Genomic DNA, 17,595 nt, shown 5'->3' with positions numbered 1-17,595 from the left:
GACAAAGTCCATCATTCTTTGCTACAATTATTAAATTGAAACACCTGAAAAAAAACTATGAAAAAAGTATTGAGGTCCAGTATTTTAATTGACATACAGTTCTGTGCATTTTCAAGTTAATCTCTTATGGCTGGTATTGGAGTAATAAATAAGGCAATGTTTCTTCACATTATGACCAGAGAGAAAAGAAAGTGTCATCTTTTCAGGTAAATAGTGCAGCCAAAAGCGGTTTAAACTCCTAAAGATTTTCTTCTGTTAAAAATTATGTTGATTGGACAATAAATTTTTAGCTACACACCTGCAAAAGATGAATGGAATCAAGAATGTGTCCATAGTACACGGATGCCCCACTCGCACTATCATTTTCTATGTTCAGTGGACCGTGAAATTGGGGTCAAAACTTAGAAAGATCATATCATAGGGAACATGTGTACTAAGTTTCAAGTTGATTGGACTTCAACTTCATCAAAAACTACCTTGACCAAAAACTTTAACCAAAAACTTTAACCTCAAGCGGGACAGACGGACGAACGAACAAACGTACAAACGAACAAATGGACGAACGGACGTGCAGACCGAAAAACATAATGCCCCTAAGTGGGGCATAAAAAGTACTTTCAATGCAAAAATAGATTAAAATAACTTTAATACATTTACAGATCTACAAAAGATGACAATGTATGTTTAAGATAGTCCATTTCTGTAACTTTTTGGCAGTTTAACTGGATGAAAGGTAAACATCTTGTCTTTATAGTAGATATTCCTGTATCTATTGTTTTCTCTGTGAAATCTGCAAAATAGTTCAAATGATTTTTTACAAATATAAGTATAATTCATTTTTTTTTCTGTAAACGTGTATCCAGCATTACTCAAATTTCAGGAAGTTTTCCTTTTGTTTTATTTAAATAATAAATCAAAATGTTTTCAAAACAAATACAATATTGAGCATTTTAAGTAAGGCATTTTTCTGTAGCATTTGAAAGGATTATTAAGTTAATAAAAATGAACACTTGAATTGACATTGCCAGCCAAGTTGAACATATCAATATATCAAATTGAACAATTTAAATTCAGATTCTATTATGTAATCTTTCAAATAATACCATTAAGCCATATAAATACCTTGTGCATATTTGAATGTAAAATTTTGCTTTTGATAAGATAACAAAGATGCATGTATATATGTGTAAATAAACAACTAACTGTGATAAAATGTGTTTACAACATAGAAAAATCTTTTCTTTTTTAAATGGGTGTCACCTGCTGTCTTAAAAATTAACTAAGCAGAAATGACAAGACCTATGTTTTAAAAATGGAAACCGCAAAAGTCACACAGATAAAAATCAGATTTGCAGATGCACAACTTTGTTGTCTATAGGTTGCATTTCTGTAAATATTGACAATGCAATTTCTCATAGGAACTCCTTTTACAGCTAAAACTGTACCACTTTTACTATGAAGTTTTGAAAAAAATCATATCCTAGAATGGAAAGTTCATATGCACTACTATTTTTATCAAAGGTCAAAATATAGGGCTGTGCGGCATATTTTCAACGTTTATATGCCCCGAACTTCTAAGAGTTTAAACTAACACTAAATTTCTTAACTACCCCTACCTTAACTGTAGGATTACCACAGATTTCAATATAAACAATATGCATATGTATATTTACTGGTAACATTCCCAAGTTATGTCTCTATGAGAAGAAAAACATAGAGATCATAACTGGGAACCAGTATGTAAATAAAATTAATTATCTATGAATATTCTATATCTCCCCAAAAGAGGCATGGTTGGAGAAACAGCTGTATTTACAAAGTGCAACCTATAGCAAAACCTATACGAGTTAGATTGAATTCTGTCAAGCTGTTTTCAAGACCTTGCTATTTCACAAAGTGTGAAGAGAATGACAAGGCAAGACCACAGAAATGCTGGGTAAATGTAACAACAGCTTTGTTGTCAGGCAACTTTACATGATTAAGTGACCAAACAACACAAAAGTGCAAACACTGAATGTCTTCGTAATATTAATGTAGTTTTTCTGCACTCATACCTGCCAACCCTCCCGATTTGAGCGGGAGTCTACCGCGCAAACTACGAAATTTGGGAAATCTCCCACTTGCCAGTCTGCTCCCGTGCGGGAGTATAGAATCTCCCGCTTTCGTTTATTTTGACCTGCAATAACTCGCGTTCGTAATTCTCTGGCTTTTTCATTACTTTCAATAGAAATAAATAAACAATCAGCGATCATTTGAAAACTTTGGTCAGTAGTTTTTATGTTCGATATACATGTATAAGTAATCGAAATTCAGTTCTGCTATGTCAACTCCAACAAGATAGAGGTCGTTTTCTGGACCAAACGGCAGTGTAAAAAAGAAGAAATAGATAACTGCAAATCGAAGTGTCAAGCAGATAATTTGAATGAAAAATTTTCAATTTTTACGACCAAGTTCACTTGGCAATGAATCTTTTTGCACATCATATTCAATCAACTTTTCCTATTCTTCTGGTGGTCTGTACAATGTTTGAAAGCATGCTTAGTGTGAGACTCACAACAAAATCAAAATATGGAATGTTATGAGTTATGAGACTCGGAGGTATTAAAAAAGGCTTACAAAACCACCTTGTATAGATTATAACCATGAATTGAAAAAATAAAGTATATATATTAACTCTTATTGGTGTTTTGTAGATGAATATGTAAACAGGTCATATATTTAACATGAAAATGTCGTTCGTGCAAAATCTTGCCCTCAGCTGTCATAGCTGAGGGGGAGATCTCCCTCTTAGAAGGTTTCAGAGGTTGGCAGGTATCTGCACTAAATGTGAAATTTGACAATTCATAATGCTCCAGGCCAAAATATTTGAAAATTAAAGACCTAAAATAAATGTTGAAGAGATGATAAAACCCAACTAGAGGCTCTAAAGAGCCTGTGTCGCTCACCTTGGTCTATGTGCATATTAAACAAAGGACACAGATGGATTCATGACAAAATTGTGTTTTGGTGATGGTGATGTGTTTGTAGATCTTACTTTACTGAACATTCTTGCTGCTTGCAATTATCTCTATCTATAATGAACTTGGCCCAGTAGTTACAGTGGAAAATATTTTGTAAAAATTTACAAAAATTTACAAAATTTATGAAAAGTGTAAAAAATTGACTATAAAGGGCAATAACTCCTTAAGGGGTCATTTGACAATTTTGGTCATGTTGACTTATTTGTAGATCTTACTTTGCTGTACATTATTGCTGTTTACAGTTTATCTCTATCTATAATAATATTCAAGATAATAACCAAAAGCTGCAAAATTTTCTTAAAATTACCAATTCAGGGGCAGCAACCCAACAACGTGTTGCCTGATTGGTCTTAAAATTTCAGGGCAGATAGATCTTGACCTAATGAACAAATTTTATCCCATCAGATTTGCTTTAAATGCTTTGGTTTCAGAGATATGAGCCAAAAACTGCATTTTACCCTATGTACTATTTTTTAGCCATGTCGGCCATCTTGGTTCGCAGGCGGGGTCATCGGACATATTTTTTAAACTAGATACCCTAATGATGATTGTGGACAAGTTTGGTTAAATTTGTCTTTGTAGTTTCAGAGGAGAAGATTTTTGTAAAAGATTACAAAAATTTACGAAAAATGGTTAAAAATTGACTATAAAGGGCAATAACTCCTTAAGGGGGTCAACTGACCATTTTGGTCAAGTTGACTTATTTGTAGATCTTACTTTGCTGAACATTATTGCTGTTTACAGTTTATCTCTATCTATAATAATATTCAAGATAATAACCAATAAAATGCTTCGCTGGGCGCAGCTTGATACGACCGCAGAGGTCGAACCCTGAACAGTTGGGGCAAGTATGGACACAACATTCAAGCTTGATACAGCTCTGAATTTGGATTGTGATTAAATATTTGACACAGCATAGGTTTCTGACACAGAAAGAATGTGGTCTAAGAACTTCAATTTTTTTAATTTACCTATTATGGTCCAATGTCCAAAATCAAAATACATGGTTAGATTCAGCATATCAAAGAACCCCATATATTCAATTTTTGTTGAAATCAAACAAAGTTTAATTTTGGACCCCAACTTGGACAAACTTGAAAACTGGTCCCATAATCAAAAATCTAAACACATGTTTAGATTCAGCATATCAAAGTACCCCAAGAATTCAATTTTTGTTAAAATCAAACTAAGTTTAATTTTGGACCCTTTGGACCTTAATGTAGACCAATTTAAAAAACGGGACCCAAAATTAAAAATCTAAAAACACGGTTAGATTTGGCATATCAAAGAACCCCAATAATTCAATTTTTGATGAAATCAAACAAAGTTTAATTTTGGACCCTTTTGACCTCAATATGAACCAATTTGATAGCAGGCCCACAAAATAAAAAATCTAAATACATGGTAAGATTCAGAATATCAAAGAACCCCATATATTCAATTTTTGTTGAAATCAAACAAAGTTTAATTTTGGACCCCAATTTGGACCAACTTGAAAACTGGACCAAAAATCTAAAATCTAAATACATGTTTAGATTCAGCATATCAAAGAACCCCATATATTCATTTTTTGTTGAAATCAAACAAAGTTTAATTTTGGACCCCAACTTGGACCAACTTGAAAACTGGTCCCATAATCAAAAATCTAAACACATGTTTAGATTCAGCATATCAAAGAACCCCAAATATTCAATTTTTGTTAAAATCAAACTAAGTTTAATTTTGGACCCTTTGGACCTTAATGTAGACCAATTTAAAAAACGGGACCCAAAATTAAAAATCTAAATACACAGTTAGATTTGGCATATCAAAGAACCCCAATAATTAAATTTTTGATGAAATCAAACAAAGTTTAATTTTGAACCCTTTTGACCTCAATATGAACCAATTTGATAGCGGGCCCACAAATAAAAAATCTAAATACATGGTAAGATTCAGCATATCAAAGAACCCCATATATTCAATTTTTGTTGAAATCAAACAAAGTTTAATTTTGGACCCCAATTTGGACCAACTTGAAAACTGGGCCAAAAATCTAAAATCTAAATACATGTTTAGATTCAGCATATCAAAGAACCCCATATATTCAATTTTTGTTGAAATCAAACAAAGTTTAATTTTGGACCCCAACTTGGACCAACTTGAAAACTGGGCCCATAATCAAAAATCTAAACACATGTTTAGATTCAGCATATCAAAGAACCCCAAGAATTCAATTTTTGTTAAAATCAAACTAAGTTTAATTTTGGACCCTTTGGACCTTAATGTAGACCAATTTAAAAACGGGACCCAAAATTAAAAATCTAAATACACGGTTAGATTTGGCATATCAAAGAACCCCAATAATTCAATTTTTGATGAAATCAAACAAAGTTTAATTTTGGACCCTTTTGACCTCAATATGAACCAATTTGATAGCGGGTCCACAAATAAAAAATCTAAATACATGGTTAGATTCAGCATATCAAAGAACCCCAAGAATTCAATTTTTGATGAAATCAAACAAAGTTTAATTTTGGACCCTTTTGACCTCAATGTGGTCAAAGTTGATAACGGGGCCCAAAAATCAAAAATCTAAATACATGGTTAGATTCAGCATATCAAAGAACCCCATATATTCAATTTTTGTTGAAATCAAACAAAGTTTAATTTTGGACCCCGATTTGGACCAACTTGAAAACTGGGCCCATAATCAAAAATCGAAATACATGTTTAGATTCAGCATATCAAAGTACCCTAAAAATTCAATTTTTGTTAAAATCAAACTAAGTTTAATTTTGGACCCTTTTGACCTTAATGTAGACCAATTTGAAAACAGAACCAAAAATTAAGAATCTAAATACACGGTTAGATTCGGCATATCAAAGAACCCCAATAATTCAATTTTTGATGAAATCAAACAAAGTTAAATTTTGGACCCTTTGGACCTCAATGTGGACCAATTTAAAAACGGGGCCCAAAATCCAAAAACTTAATACACGGTTAGATTCAGCATATTAAAGAACCCCAAGAATTCAAGAATAAAACCCCATTGAAATTGATCAAGAAATAAGCAATTTATACGAAGTATCTTCTTTTGCACAATACTGTGCAATTGAATATTTCTTGCTATTGTGCAATACTGTACAATTGACAATTTCTTGCTATTGCGCAATATTGTGCTATTGGATATTTCTTGCTATTGCGCAATACTGTGCAATTGAAGATTTCTTGCTATTGCGCAATACTGTGCAATTGAAGATTTCTTGCAATTGTGCAATACTGTGCAATTGAAAATTTCTTGCTATTGCACAATACTTATTATATAATAATTTACACATCCTGTTTGGTGTGTATCTCCTACCATATCATTATTATTTGCTTTTAAATATTAATCAGAAATACCAACTTAAAATGGAAAATTTTAAAAGAAAAAAAAAGGAAAAAAAGAAAAAAAAAGAAAAAAAAAAATCCCCCCCCAAAATTTTTTGAACCCCCTTATGATTCATCACCCCCAAACTCAATCCCAGCCTTCCCTTTGTGGTATGGTACCTTGCAGTACAATTTCAGAGAGATCCATACACTTGAACACAAGTTATTGTCTGGAAACTAGAAAAATGCTTATCTTTTTGGCCCCTTTTTGGCCCCCAATTCCTAAACGTTTCGGGCAATTACCCCCAAACTCAATTCCAGCTTTCCCTTTGTGATATGGAACCTTGTGGTACAATTTCAGAAATATCCAAACACTTACACACAAGTTATTGTCATGAAACTAGAAAAATGCTTGTTTTTTGCCCCTTTTTTGGCCCCTAATTCCTAAAATTTTGAGGCAATTACCCCCAAAATCAATTACAGCCTTCCCTTTGTGATATAGAACCTTGTGGTACAATGTCAGAGAGATCCATACACTTCCACACAAGTTATTGTCTGGAAGTTACAAAAATGCTTATTTTTGGCCCCTTTTTGGCCCCTAATTCCTTAACTGTTGGTACCATAACCCCCAAAATCAATCCCCACCTTCCTTTCGTGGTATTGAACCTTATGGTAAAATTTCATGGAGATCCATTCACTTAAACTAAAGTTAGAGTGCGAAAACCAATGTGTCTTCGGACGACGCCGGACGACGCCAGACGACGACGACGACAACGACGCCGCCAACGTCATACCAATATACGATCAAAAAATTTTCAATTTTTGCGGTCGTATAAAAACGGCACAATTTCCTTAAAATTACCATTTCAGGGGCAGCAACCTAACAACGGGTTGTCCGATTCATCTGAAAATTTCAGGGCAGATAGATCTTGACATGATAAACAATTTTACCCCCATGTCAGATTTGCTCTAAATGCTTTGGTTTCAGAGATAGAAGCCAAAATCTACATTTTACCACTATGTTCTATTTTTAGCCATGGCGGCCATCTTGGTTTGTTGGCGGGGTCACCAGACAAATTTTTTTAACAAGATACCCCAATGATGATTGTGGCCAAGTTTGGTTAAATTTGGCCAAGTAGTTTCAGAGGAGAAGATTTTTGTAAAAGTTAACGATGACGACGACGACGGACGACGGACGCCAAGTGATGAGAAAAGCCAGGTGAGCTAATAAAAACCATACCAGACCAAGTAGGTTATAGTTTATGTATTTCTTATAGTTTAAATATAAAAGTGATCTCAGCACAACAACTCTATGTTGATGATCATTAATTCATTAAAAGAGGTGAAGGTCATGTGACTCTATTAAGACAGACATGTATACCCTATATCCACACTATTGACTACAGAACAAATTTACTTTACACATTACTCATAGTAAATGTAAAATCAACTTGTATACCAGTCAGGGGTACTACCTATACAAGTGATTTTAGAATCACCTTTTTGAGAGATTTCAGCATTGAAAAATTGAAAATTTTGACAATTAAAGAATCTAAGTGAGCGCACTCACATACCCCATGTCCCCACACTGTTACTGGAGAAATAAAATAACTGTAAGAAAAAAAATTTGTATAAGAAAAAAAAATTGAATCATAATTTCCTGTCGATATGCACATCTACATAGTATGTCCTTATTATCTACAAAGTTTCATGAAATTCTGTTGTGTGGTTTGAGAGGAGTTGCGATGACAAACTGTTGCAGAGGTATATTGAAGCAAATAAGTTCAAAGGGGCGTAACTCCTAGAAAAAAAATTGAATCATAATTTCCTGTCGATATGCACATCTACCTAGTATGTCCTTATTATCTACAAAGTTTCATGAAATTCTGTTGAGTGGTTTCAAAGGAGTTGCGATGACAAACTGTTGCAGAGGTATATTGAAGCAAATAAGTTCAAAGGGGCGTAACTCCTAGAAAAAAAATTGAATCGTAATTTCCTGTTGATATGCACATCTACGTAGTATGTCCTTATTATCTGAAAAGGTTTCATGAAATTCTGTTGTGTGGTTTGAGAGGAGTTGCGATGACAAAAGGTTGCAGTAGTATATTGGGCAAATAAGTTCAAAGGGGCGTAACTCCTGAAAAAAAAATTGAATCGTAATTTCCTGTCGATATGCACATCTACGTAGTATGTCCTTATTATCTACAAAGTTTCATGAAATTTTGTTGTGTGGTTTCAGAAGAGTTGAGATGACAAACTGTTGCAGTAGTACATTAAAGGAAATAAGTTGAAAGGGGCTTAACTCCTAGAAAATAAATTGAATCGTAATTTCCTGTCGATATGCACAACTACATAGTATGTCCTTATTATCTAAAAAGGTTTCGTGAAATTCTGTTGTGTGGTTTGAGAGGAGTTGCGATGACAAGAAACAGGACTGACGGACTGACGGACGGACAGACGGACAGACAGACGGACGGGTCAAAAACATTATACCCTCCGCAACTCGTTGCGTGGGGTATAAAAATAGAAACAGACTTTTTAAAATCACTGAAACAAGTGATTTGAGAAGTAAAAATGTAAACACTTCAGTAAGTGTTTATAACATTTTCTTGATATTTTTCCCACAAGCTTGGTTTTTGTTATTGGTTAAAAGACAAGGATTCCATTTAAAAACAACTCAAATACTTGCAGAAATTATCTTTTACTTGATGAGCCTGTCAGTTTTTACAGTTTATTTGAAATATGCATAAACTGGAATAATTTGTAGATCAGGACAAAACCTTGAAGTTGATCATTCAAAGTGTAAAGAAGACCAATCAGGTTACTTAAGTTTGTTGACCTTTGTCTGATATTTGTAAGCGTAATGAATGAATAGTTGATGACAGAAAAATTCCCACAGGTACTTTTTAAAGCTTTAGCGCACTAACTTACTGCCCAAGCGAGAAAAAGAGATACTAGTAATTGATCTATGAAGGAAAATTACAGAAAAATTTGTCAAATATGGAAAATTAATGAAATTAGCATTTGAAGATCAAAGGAAACACCAAAGTCACTTCAACAGGTGATTATTGAATTTTCAAATCACTTGTTTGAGTCATACCCCTCTCCTGACTGTATACAAAAATAAACGTTGGGAATTATATTAGACATTCGACTAGTAATAAATGAAACACTGTCCTATGAGTAAAATTTATCAATGTCTGGTGACTCTTCAAAGATAGACACATACACATTAAATTGATTGATTAATTGATTGGTGATTAACACCACTTTCAGCAATATTGTGCTATTTCGTGGTGGTCAGTTTTTATTGGTGGAGGATGCCGGAGTGCCCAGAGAACCACGACCTTCGGTAGGAAAACTGACAATCCTAGTCAATTTAGATTGGAGTCGAGCATACACATTTAAACCAAGTTACTCAATAAACATGACCTATTACACATACTAATATATTAATTGATAAAACTTTAATTTTCACTTTAGTAAGTTATTGAATCATAAAAATGAGGTGAAAGTTGACTGCCAAATATTAGAACAAAACTTTATACCATAAGCCATAAACAAAATATGGATTGTCTAACTCTTTTAATATATCAAATATCAAGTGTTAAACAATTTATTTAAGCTGTCAGATCAGCATACATGTCCCCTATTCTTTATGACAGACTAGATAAAAATGACCAACCTTGACACTTCTGAATGACCAAAAATATTTATCTCAGTCATTATGTCCACTATGCCCACATTTAGGTCATGACTGGCAAATATGACCATTTCATACCCTTAAATATATATCAATGATTTTACTGGTTTGAATATTATTCAAGACTAAGTACCTTCTAAACCCATGCTATTCAGCAGATCACAGGGATGTAGATATGGTTCCTTTCCATTACAGCTTATAGGTTTGCATGTTAAACACATGTGTACGGTCCTTTTGATCACTGAGTTCTCACATAACACATATACAAACTTCTCTAAGGTAGACCCAAAATCTGGAAAACTCTAAAATTATAAGCAATTAGATTTTATTTGTCTGTATGATACACAACAAGCCTACATCAAAAGGTTCTTGTGTATTGGAAAAGGGTCATAATTCATATAATCTTTAAATCTAATAGGATCTACCAAGCTAAAGGTGATGTCTATGCTTCTATTTTATGGGCTTTGCGAACATTAACAAGTCTTATGCAATTAAATAAATAGAATAAGCTGGCTGTGATATATGGTTCAATTTGTGAAAACAAAAATCTTCATTAGATAAGCTATTTCATATATAAGTTATTTCATATATAAGTTATTTTTTTCTAGTGGCCAATTCTTATGTATTTATAACAGGTCTCTTCAATGGTAAAAGAAAAGATCTCCCTTTTTGCAGTCTGATAAGTTAGCAGGTCTGTATTTAACAAAATTCAAAAAACATATTTCATTCTATTTTTTAGGAATAGTTTGATTGTTACAGAGTTTGTATACAGTAAATGAAATTGCAACAAAGTCTACTGGATTTTATTTCTTAAAATACTTTCAGATAGTATTGACCTGATTTAAATGCCCCCTTTTTTAAAGTTCACAAAACTCTTTTGTAAACTATCAAAATCATTATACCTATATTTACCAGTATTATAATATCTATAAATAACCTTTTCACAGGTAGATTTTTGTATACATTCATTGATCAAAGTAACGTCAAGGTAAACTTCAAACAGTAAATAGAAAACCAAAGTAAGTGTTAGGTAAAAAGTTTATATACTTCAACATCACCGTATTTAAGAAAAATAAATAAATGATAGTTTTGTTTTAATACCAATCAATGAAAGAACTTAATCTGTTGTGAAATTTTATGATTAAATTTGAATCCAGTTTCTGACTACGCTATAGTAATATCTATGGGTATATTTAACAGAAATAGATACATGACTCTTGTTTGAATAGTAATCAATGAAAGAACTGGATCTGTTGTGAAATTTTATGACGAAATTTGAACAGAGTTTTTGTTTATAAGTAATATCTATTTTTAAATGTTCAAAATATTTAACTTGTATATAATATATATTATTCACTTATCATAGTAATTTTCTACAAATTGCATTAAAGGTAAGACGTTTTCAAATTTGAAGATTTCTAGCTTTACTTTTAAATAAATTATTATTTTCTGTAAATTATACCAATTTAAAAGAAACCACTGCCATAAAATCTGATGTCATACTTTGTAAACAGTTACTAAAATACAGCATTATAGTTCTAATTATTGACTTTCTGAGTATCTATACAAATTTTTTTCTATTTCCAGGTTTTTAGAAAAAACAATGCATAATATTGACATAAACATCCTTTGAAAAGCCATCATTTGTGAATGAATTCTAAAGACAACATGGAATCCCAGTCATATTCTATAATGAGTTTACCAGATGAGGTAATAGTGAAAATACTTTCATACATTTCACAGTATGAACTGATATATACCATACAACACATCAATACAGACATGCACCAATTATGCTTTGCACCGTTACTATGGAAATCTATCAACAGCATACAAGATCTTATTGAAGAGGAAGATGATGATCCAAATTTTAAAACCTTTTTCAGAACAATATTGCCTTACGTTGAGCAAATAAATATTGATATTGATCTGGATTCGTTCTTTTCAATTCTAACTACCAATGAGAATATGATTTTATATAATTTGAGAAAAGCAGAACTTCATTTTGTTATCAATGGTCCCGAAGAATTAGAGAGGACTGTGCTACATTTACCAGATATAAGAGAAATTAAAGTGATAGTTTCCACAGCATATACTGATAGACTTCCTCAGTGTACCAAAGTTTTGTCTTCTCTGACAAAATTAGAAAGGTTGACACTTGTTCGTCGAGGTAAAAGCCTTTTTTACCATAAACCTTATAAGGAAGACAGGACCAGAGAATTGAACAATCTAATATCAAATCATCCTGGACTTAAGATGTTTTCTATAGAACGTCAAAGATTTCACCGCTCCACTTTTGAACTACTGCTATCAACATGCAAAGACTTGGAATGTATAAAGCTGAATAAGTGTATAGAAATAAGGGCTGATGGAATTGATATGCCTTTGCAGACATCATTAACATCATTTATATCAAAAGATTGTAAGATAGATGATCACTTCGTAGAAGTTCTGACTGAAAGTTGTCCAAATCTGAAAAAAATCTCCTTTGATCAATGTCAGACCATAAATGATAAATGTTTACAACATATCAGAGATAATTGTCCTTTATTAGAAGACCTTATCCTTAATCAACAAAAGCCTGAAAAGAACATAACATTACCGCCTCAGACCTCAATATCAGATGATGGTTTAGAAAAAATTGCCAGGGGATGTCCAATACTAAAACGTTTACTTGTAAATTATTGTAATAATGTGAGTGATGCAGGTATTAAGAATATTGCTGAATATTGTCCTATGCTTTTAGTATTGGAAACTGAGGGATGTTCACAAGTTACAGAAGATTCAGTAAGATGCATTGCATCTAAATGCAAATGGCTTCACAAAGCAAACTTCAGCCATTGCAAAAACATTACATTTCAAAGTATAAACTACTTAGTTAGGAAATGTAATTATTTGGAAAAGTTAGATCTTACATTATGCGGTGATAATCAATTTGAACAGACTGAAAGTGTATATGAAAATCAAATTATTCCAAATCAAGTCCAAGCTTTAAAAGAAAACATTACAAGTTCAACTCAAAATAAGCAAAAGGATGGTTCGAAAATAAGGACTGTAATGCCATCAATTGAAAATGTAAATGTCAGAAGATCCCATCCATTGTCAGAACTATATTTAAACTCGGCAAACATTGATGATGAAACAGTATTTTTTACAGCAAACATCTGTGCAGATCTCCGAACTTTAAACTTAAATGATAACCCTCAAGTTACTGATATGGCAATAACCAGGTTGATGCAAAACTGTAAATTTTTACAAGTCTTGCATCTTTCAGGAAGCATAAAACAAACGTGTAACTTAACGAATGATTCCCTTTCATCAATTGCTAAATATGGAGAAAATTTAAAAGCTCTAACAATAACTGGAAACAAACAAATCAACATAGATGGAATAAAAGAGGTCATCTGTTCATGTGATAGTTTGACACAGTTTGATTTCACTGTTGGAAGCATTTTCAAAGTTTTAGAAACTCAGGTCACAAATTTTATTGACAAATATGACCAAAAACGTATCTTCATGAGGTCAGGAAGAGGTATGGGCCTTGACTGTCAAGCTTATAATATGAATCCAAACTATTACAATGTTCAACTATATATAAGTAGACTTCATTCTAGATTTACTATCTAAGAAATCAATATTCCTTTAAAATGTATATTTTAGATCCACATGAATCAGAGAATTTTTTTTCAAGGAACACATATGATTATCTGACATTAGTGTGAACAATGTCTATATGTAATGAAACAAAATACATTCAGTACAATATAAATACACATAAATAACGATGTGGATTCAGAAACAAGAAACTAAGGCTTATATTAATTTGAATATAAAAGAAATCTCTGTAAAATGCAAATTACTGATTTTTTTTTTTATTAATTGAAAGGGGCAGATATAAAAAGATTAAAAGAGAAATTGGGATTTGCACATATTGTGGTTTAAATGAAATAGAAGATGAATCCCACATTTTTTCCACCTGTCTCATTAATCAAACTCGACATCTTGAATTTGAAAATCATATTAATATTGAGATTCCAGAACTTTTAATAATTTTGATAAAAAAGCTAATAAAAATGTTAGCTATGCCTGAACTTATTTAGTGTGTTGTTGCATTCATTAGAATGTCCAAAGTACTGTGGAAACTCTGAAAGTGAACTCTTTAACTGTATGGTTACAACACAGCTATGTAATTAAAAATTTGCATATTTTATTCTATTTTTATTGTATTTTATTTTCATTGTTTTCTTGTTTGTTTATTATTGTACACCATCAACCCTTCAGGGTATAAATGTGCATTTGAAATTTATAAATTAATACCTCTCCTAGATCACATTGACCAATTGACACAACAAATACCTCAGTAAATATAACATTTTGATGCAGTTGAACCTTTTTTTGAGCAAAGCTGTCACTCATTTAAATGTATATTTCTTATTTATTATCTATATTCCCTGAAAACTTTAACTTAATGCAGCAAGGCATGAAAAGGTTAAATACATAGCCCAAGACTATTGGTTTCCCTTAAATGCATTCTTTCATCAAGTTGATGTTTATTTCTTTGAAGACAGTAGTCAATTCAATAGATTTCTTCTTTATGATATTGGTCATCATTTTGAAGTGTCTTTCTGGAGCTTCATATTATGACTGAACAGGATATTGCTAAAAGGTAAAATCACAAAAATACAGAACTCAGAGGAAAATTCAAAACGGAAAGTCCCTAATCAAATGGCAAAATCAAAAGCTCAAACACATCAAACGAATGGATAACAACTGTCATATTCCTGACTTGGTACAGGCATTTTCTAATGTAGAAAATGGTGGATTAAAACCTGGTTTTATAGCTAGCTAAATCTCACTTGTATGACAGTTGCTTTAAATTCCATTATATTGACAATGATGTGTGAACAAAACAAATAGACATAATAGGTAAAAATGTCAAAATAGGGGTACAACAGTCAACATTGTGTTATAATCTTAATCACTATGAAAACAAACAAATATGTAACAAATTAACACAAAAAGACATATAGACAAAGCACATAAGCAAAAAAGAAAGACAAGAATACAAAAATTTACCATAGCACAATAACACAATGATGGGATGTATAAGTACCTAGCCATGTCAAATGAATAACACCAAAAAATAGACTAAACAGTAAAAGTAATATTCAAAAAGACAAATAAAAGAATACTATAACACGTTATTTAGATGATAAACAACGTCAGTACCTAGAATCTATACTTCAAGACCATCGTGTATTATTTGTGAAGTTGATAAGGAATATTTATCAACAAGGTCTTGGTACCTTCCGATGAAATTTTTTAGAAAAAGGAAGAGACGTTCTTTGACATACCCCTGGTTCATCAACATTCTGCTCAGACACTGGTGACGTTTTACAAAGTCTGAGTAGCAGCTGCAAGCTCCTGAATACCGAATAAGTTGGGAAATGTATATCCAATATGCAGGTGAAGTTGGTATATTGCTACTAAGGTGGGGAAATTGATAATTTCAAAATTAAAATCGTCTCGTTTGTCATAGATTCTGGTATTGAGATGACCGTGTATGTCAAATTTGAGGTATAAGTCTAAAAATGAGGCGGAGGAAGCCGTGTCTGTTGTTTCTTCAATTTCTAGTTCTAGGGGATATATTAATGGAACCCAATCAGAAAAGTTTGGATTGTTAATGGAAAGAACATCATCAATATATCTGAATGTGAAATTAAATGACCTGGCTTCTTTCATCTTCTTGTTTTTGACAAGTGTCTGAAGGAACTCCAACTCATATGAAAACAAGAAGAGGTTGGCAAGGAGAGGCGCACAGTTCGTTCCCATAGGAATGCCAACAATTTGTTGAAAAAGTCTACCTCCAAATTCAACAAATATGTTGTCAATGAGAAACTCTAGCATACTGATCACTTATTCCTATTTGTAGCATGTTTTCACATTTAGTTCACTATTAACATAAACTGTTATCACAGAGATATGTTTTGCCTTTTTGTAATTTTGATAATGCAAATGTTGAAATTAAAATAGCAATACTTTAACATGTAAGTTATGCAAATATTCAAAGTCAATGAACCATGACTGAAGGTACATGGCTAAACAATCTCCATGGAATGAGATGTGCCAATGCTAATACAACTGCATACCAAATACCATTGACTTATTATAAGTCATTCCCTTTAAACAGACCTAAACACAAACATTAACTTGTAAACTATGTAAAAGTTTCAAAGTCAATGAACCATGATCAGGGGTGGGGCTATATAATCTCTATGGAAACGATACTTGCAAATGCCAATAAATTTGCATACCAAATATCATTGACTTAACATTAGCAGTTCATCTTAAACTGATCTAATCACAAACTAATACATGTAAACTTAAGCAAAGTTTCAAAGTAAATAGACCATGACTGAGGGGCGGGTCAAATATTCTCCATGGAAATGAGATGTGCTAATGCTTATACAACTGAACACAAATTAACATTGGCCTACCACTAATGGTTCCCCTTGAACTGACCTAATCACAAACTCATACATGTTAACTTAGCAAAATTTTCAAAGTCTATAGACTGTGACTAAGGGGTCGGAGCCAAATAATCTCCATGGAAATGAGATATGCCAATGCTTATACAACTGCATACCAAATATCATTGACCTACCACTAGTGGTTCCCCATAAATTGACCTAATCACAAACTAATACATGTAAACTATGAAAAGTTTCAAAGTCAATAGACCTTGACTGAGGGGGCGGGGCCAAATAATCTCCATGGAAATGAGATGTGCCAATGCTAATACAACTGCATACCAAATATTATTGACCTACCACTAGTGGTTCACCATGAACTAGACCTAATCACAAACTAATACATTGTTGACAGCGCCATCGCCGCCAACGCCGGATACAGCATACCTATGTCTCGCTTTTTGACTCCATCAAGTCGAGACAAAAATATGCCGTATGGTATCCCAAAGTAATAAATTTGTATTGTATGCTACCATTTTTATGTTGAAAAGCATTGTGGATTATTTCTTTCAGACGATTTTTCAATTTCACATGGGGAATGGTGGTATACAGGGTTGAAAAATCAAAAGTTTTGATAGAACTAATTTCAGAAAAAGATCGAGATTTAAAATTATCCAGAAGTTCTATAGAGTTTTTTTAGAATCCACATATGGTTAATACAACTATGCGAGTAAACAGTTTCACAGTGTTTCTGAAGACCCTCTTTCACTGCGGACAGAATTTTTGTCAATCTAATGGACAATACTTTAGTCGAACATGCAGATGAGCCGGCAATGTACCATTATTTGTACGGAATTTTGAGAAGCTTAGGTATCCAATACAAACAAGGTAAGTCCTCCGATTTGCTGTTCAATGTAATATTCATTGAAGCCATGAAGGACTTATGATTCGCCAAAATCTCATCCTTGTCAAATGATATGTTTTTGTATGTGGGATTACCTGAGTGCTCATTTATTCCTAATTCTTTTACAAGACACTCATAGTAGTACGA

The 17,595-nt window shown here is 32.5% G+C and overlaps 2 protein-coding genes across 2 annotated transcripts in view; one reads left to right on the top strand and one right to left on the bottom strand.

The window, feature by feature from the left end:
* Nucleotides 1-629: 629 nt before the first annotated feature.
* LOC127733504 (CST complex subunit CTC1-like) overlaps nucleotides 630-17,595 on the bottom strand; it is a 49,558-nt gene continuing 32,592 nt past the window's right edge. Inside the window, exons 23-24 of the mRNA XM_052242858.1 lie at nucleotides 10,208-10,376; nucleotides 630-790 (exon numbers count right to left, since the gene is read on the bottom strand). Coding sequence (XP_052098818.1) covers nucleotides 654-790; nucleotides 10,208-10,376 — 306 coding nt within the window. The 3' untranslated portion in view covers nucleotides 630-653. The remainder of the gene's footprint in view (nucleotides 791-10,207; nucleotides 10,377-17,595) is intronic.
* Nucleotides 11,001-14,284, top strand: LOC127734701 (F-box/LRR-repeat protein 20-like). Its single transcript, XM_052244707.1, has 2 exons — nucleotides 11,001-11,093; nucleotides 11,662-14,284. Exon 2 carries the CDS (start codon nucleotides 11,725-11,727, stop codon nucleotides 13,699-13,701), a length of 1,977 nt encoding a protein of 658 aa, XP_052100667.1. The 5' UTR covers nucleotides 11,001-11,093; nucleotides 11,662-11,724; the 3' UTR covers nucleotides 13,702-14,284.

Source organism: Mytilus californianus, unplaced genomic scaffold (genome assembly GCF_021869535.1).
Source record: "Mytilus californianus isolate M0D057914Y unplaced genomic scaffold, xbMytCali1.0.p SCAF_3, whole genome shotgun sequence".
Classification (NCBI taxonomy): Eukaryota; Metazoa; Mollusca; class Bivalvia; order Mytilida; family Mytilidae; genus Mytilus; species Mytilus californianus.
This window is presented reverse-complemented; position numbering and strand designations above follow the sequence as displayed.

Coding starts and splice junctions, on each gene's coding strand:
- LOC127734701 (XM_052244707.1), top strand. CDS start 11,725: ATGAATTCTAAAGACAACATGGAATCCCAGTCATATTCTATAATGAGT.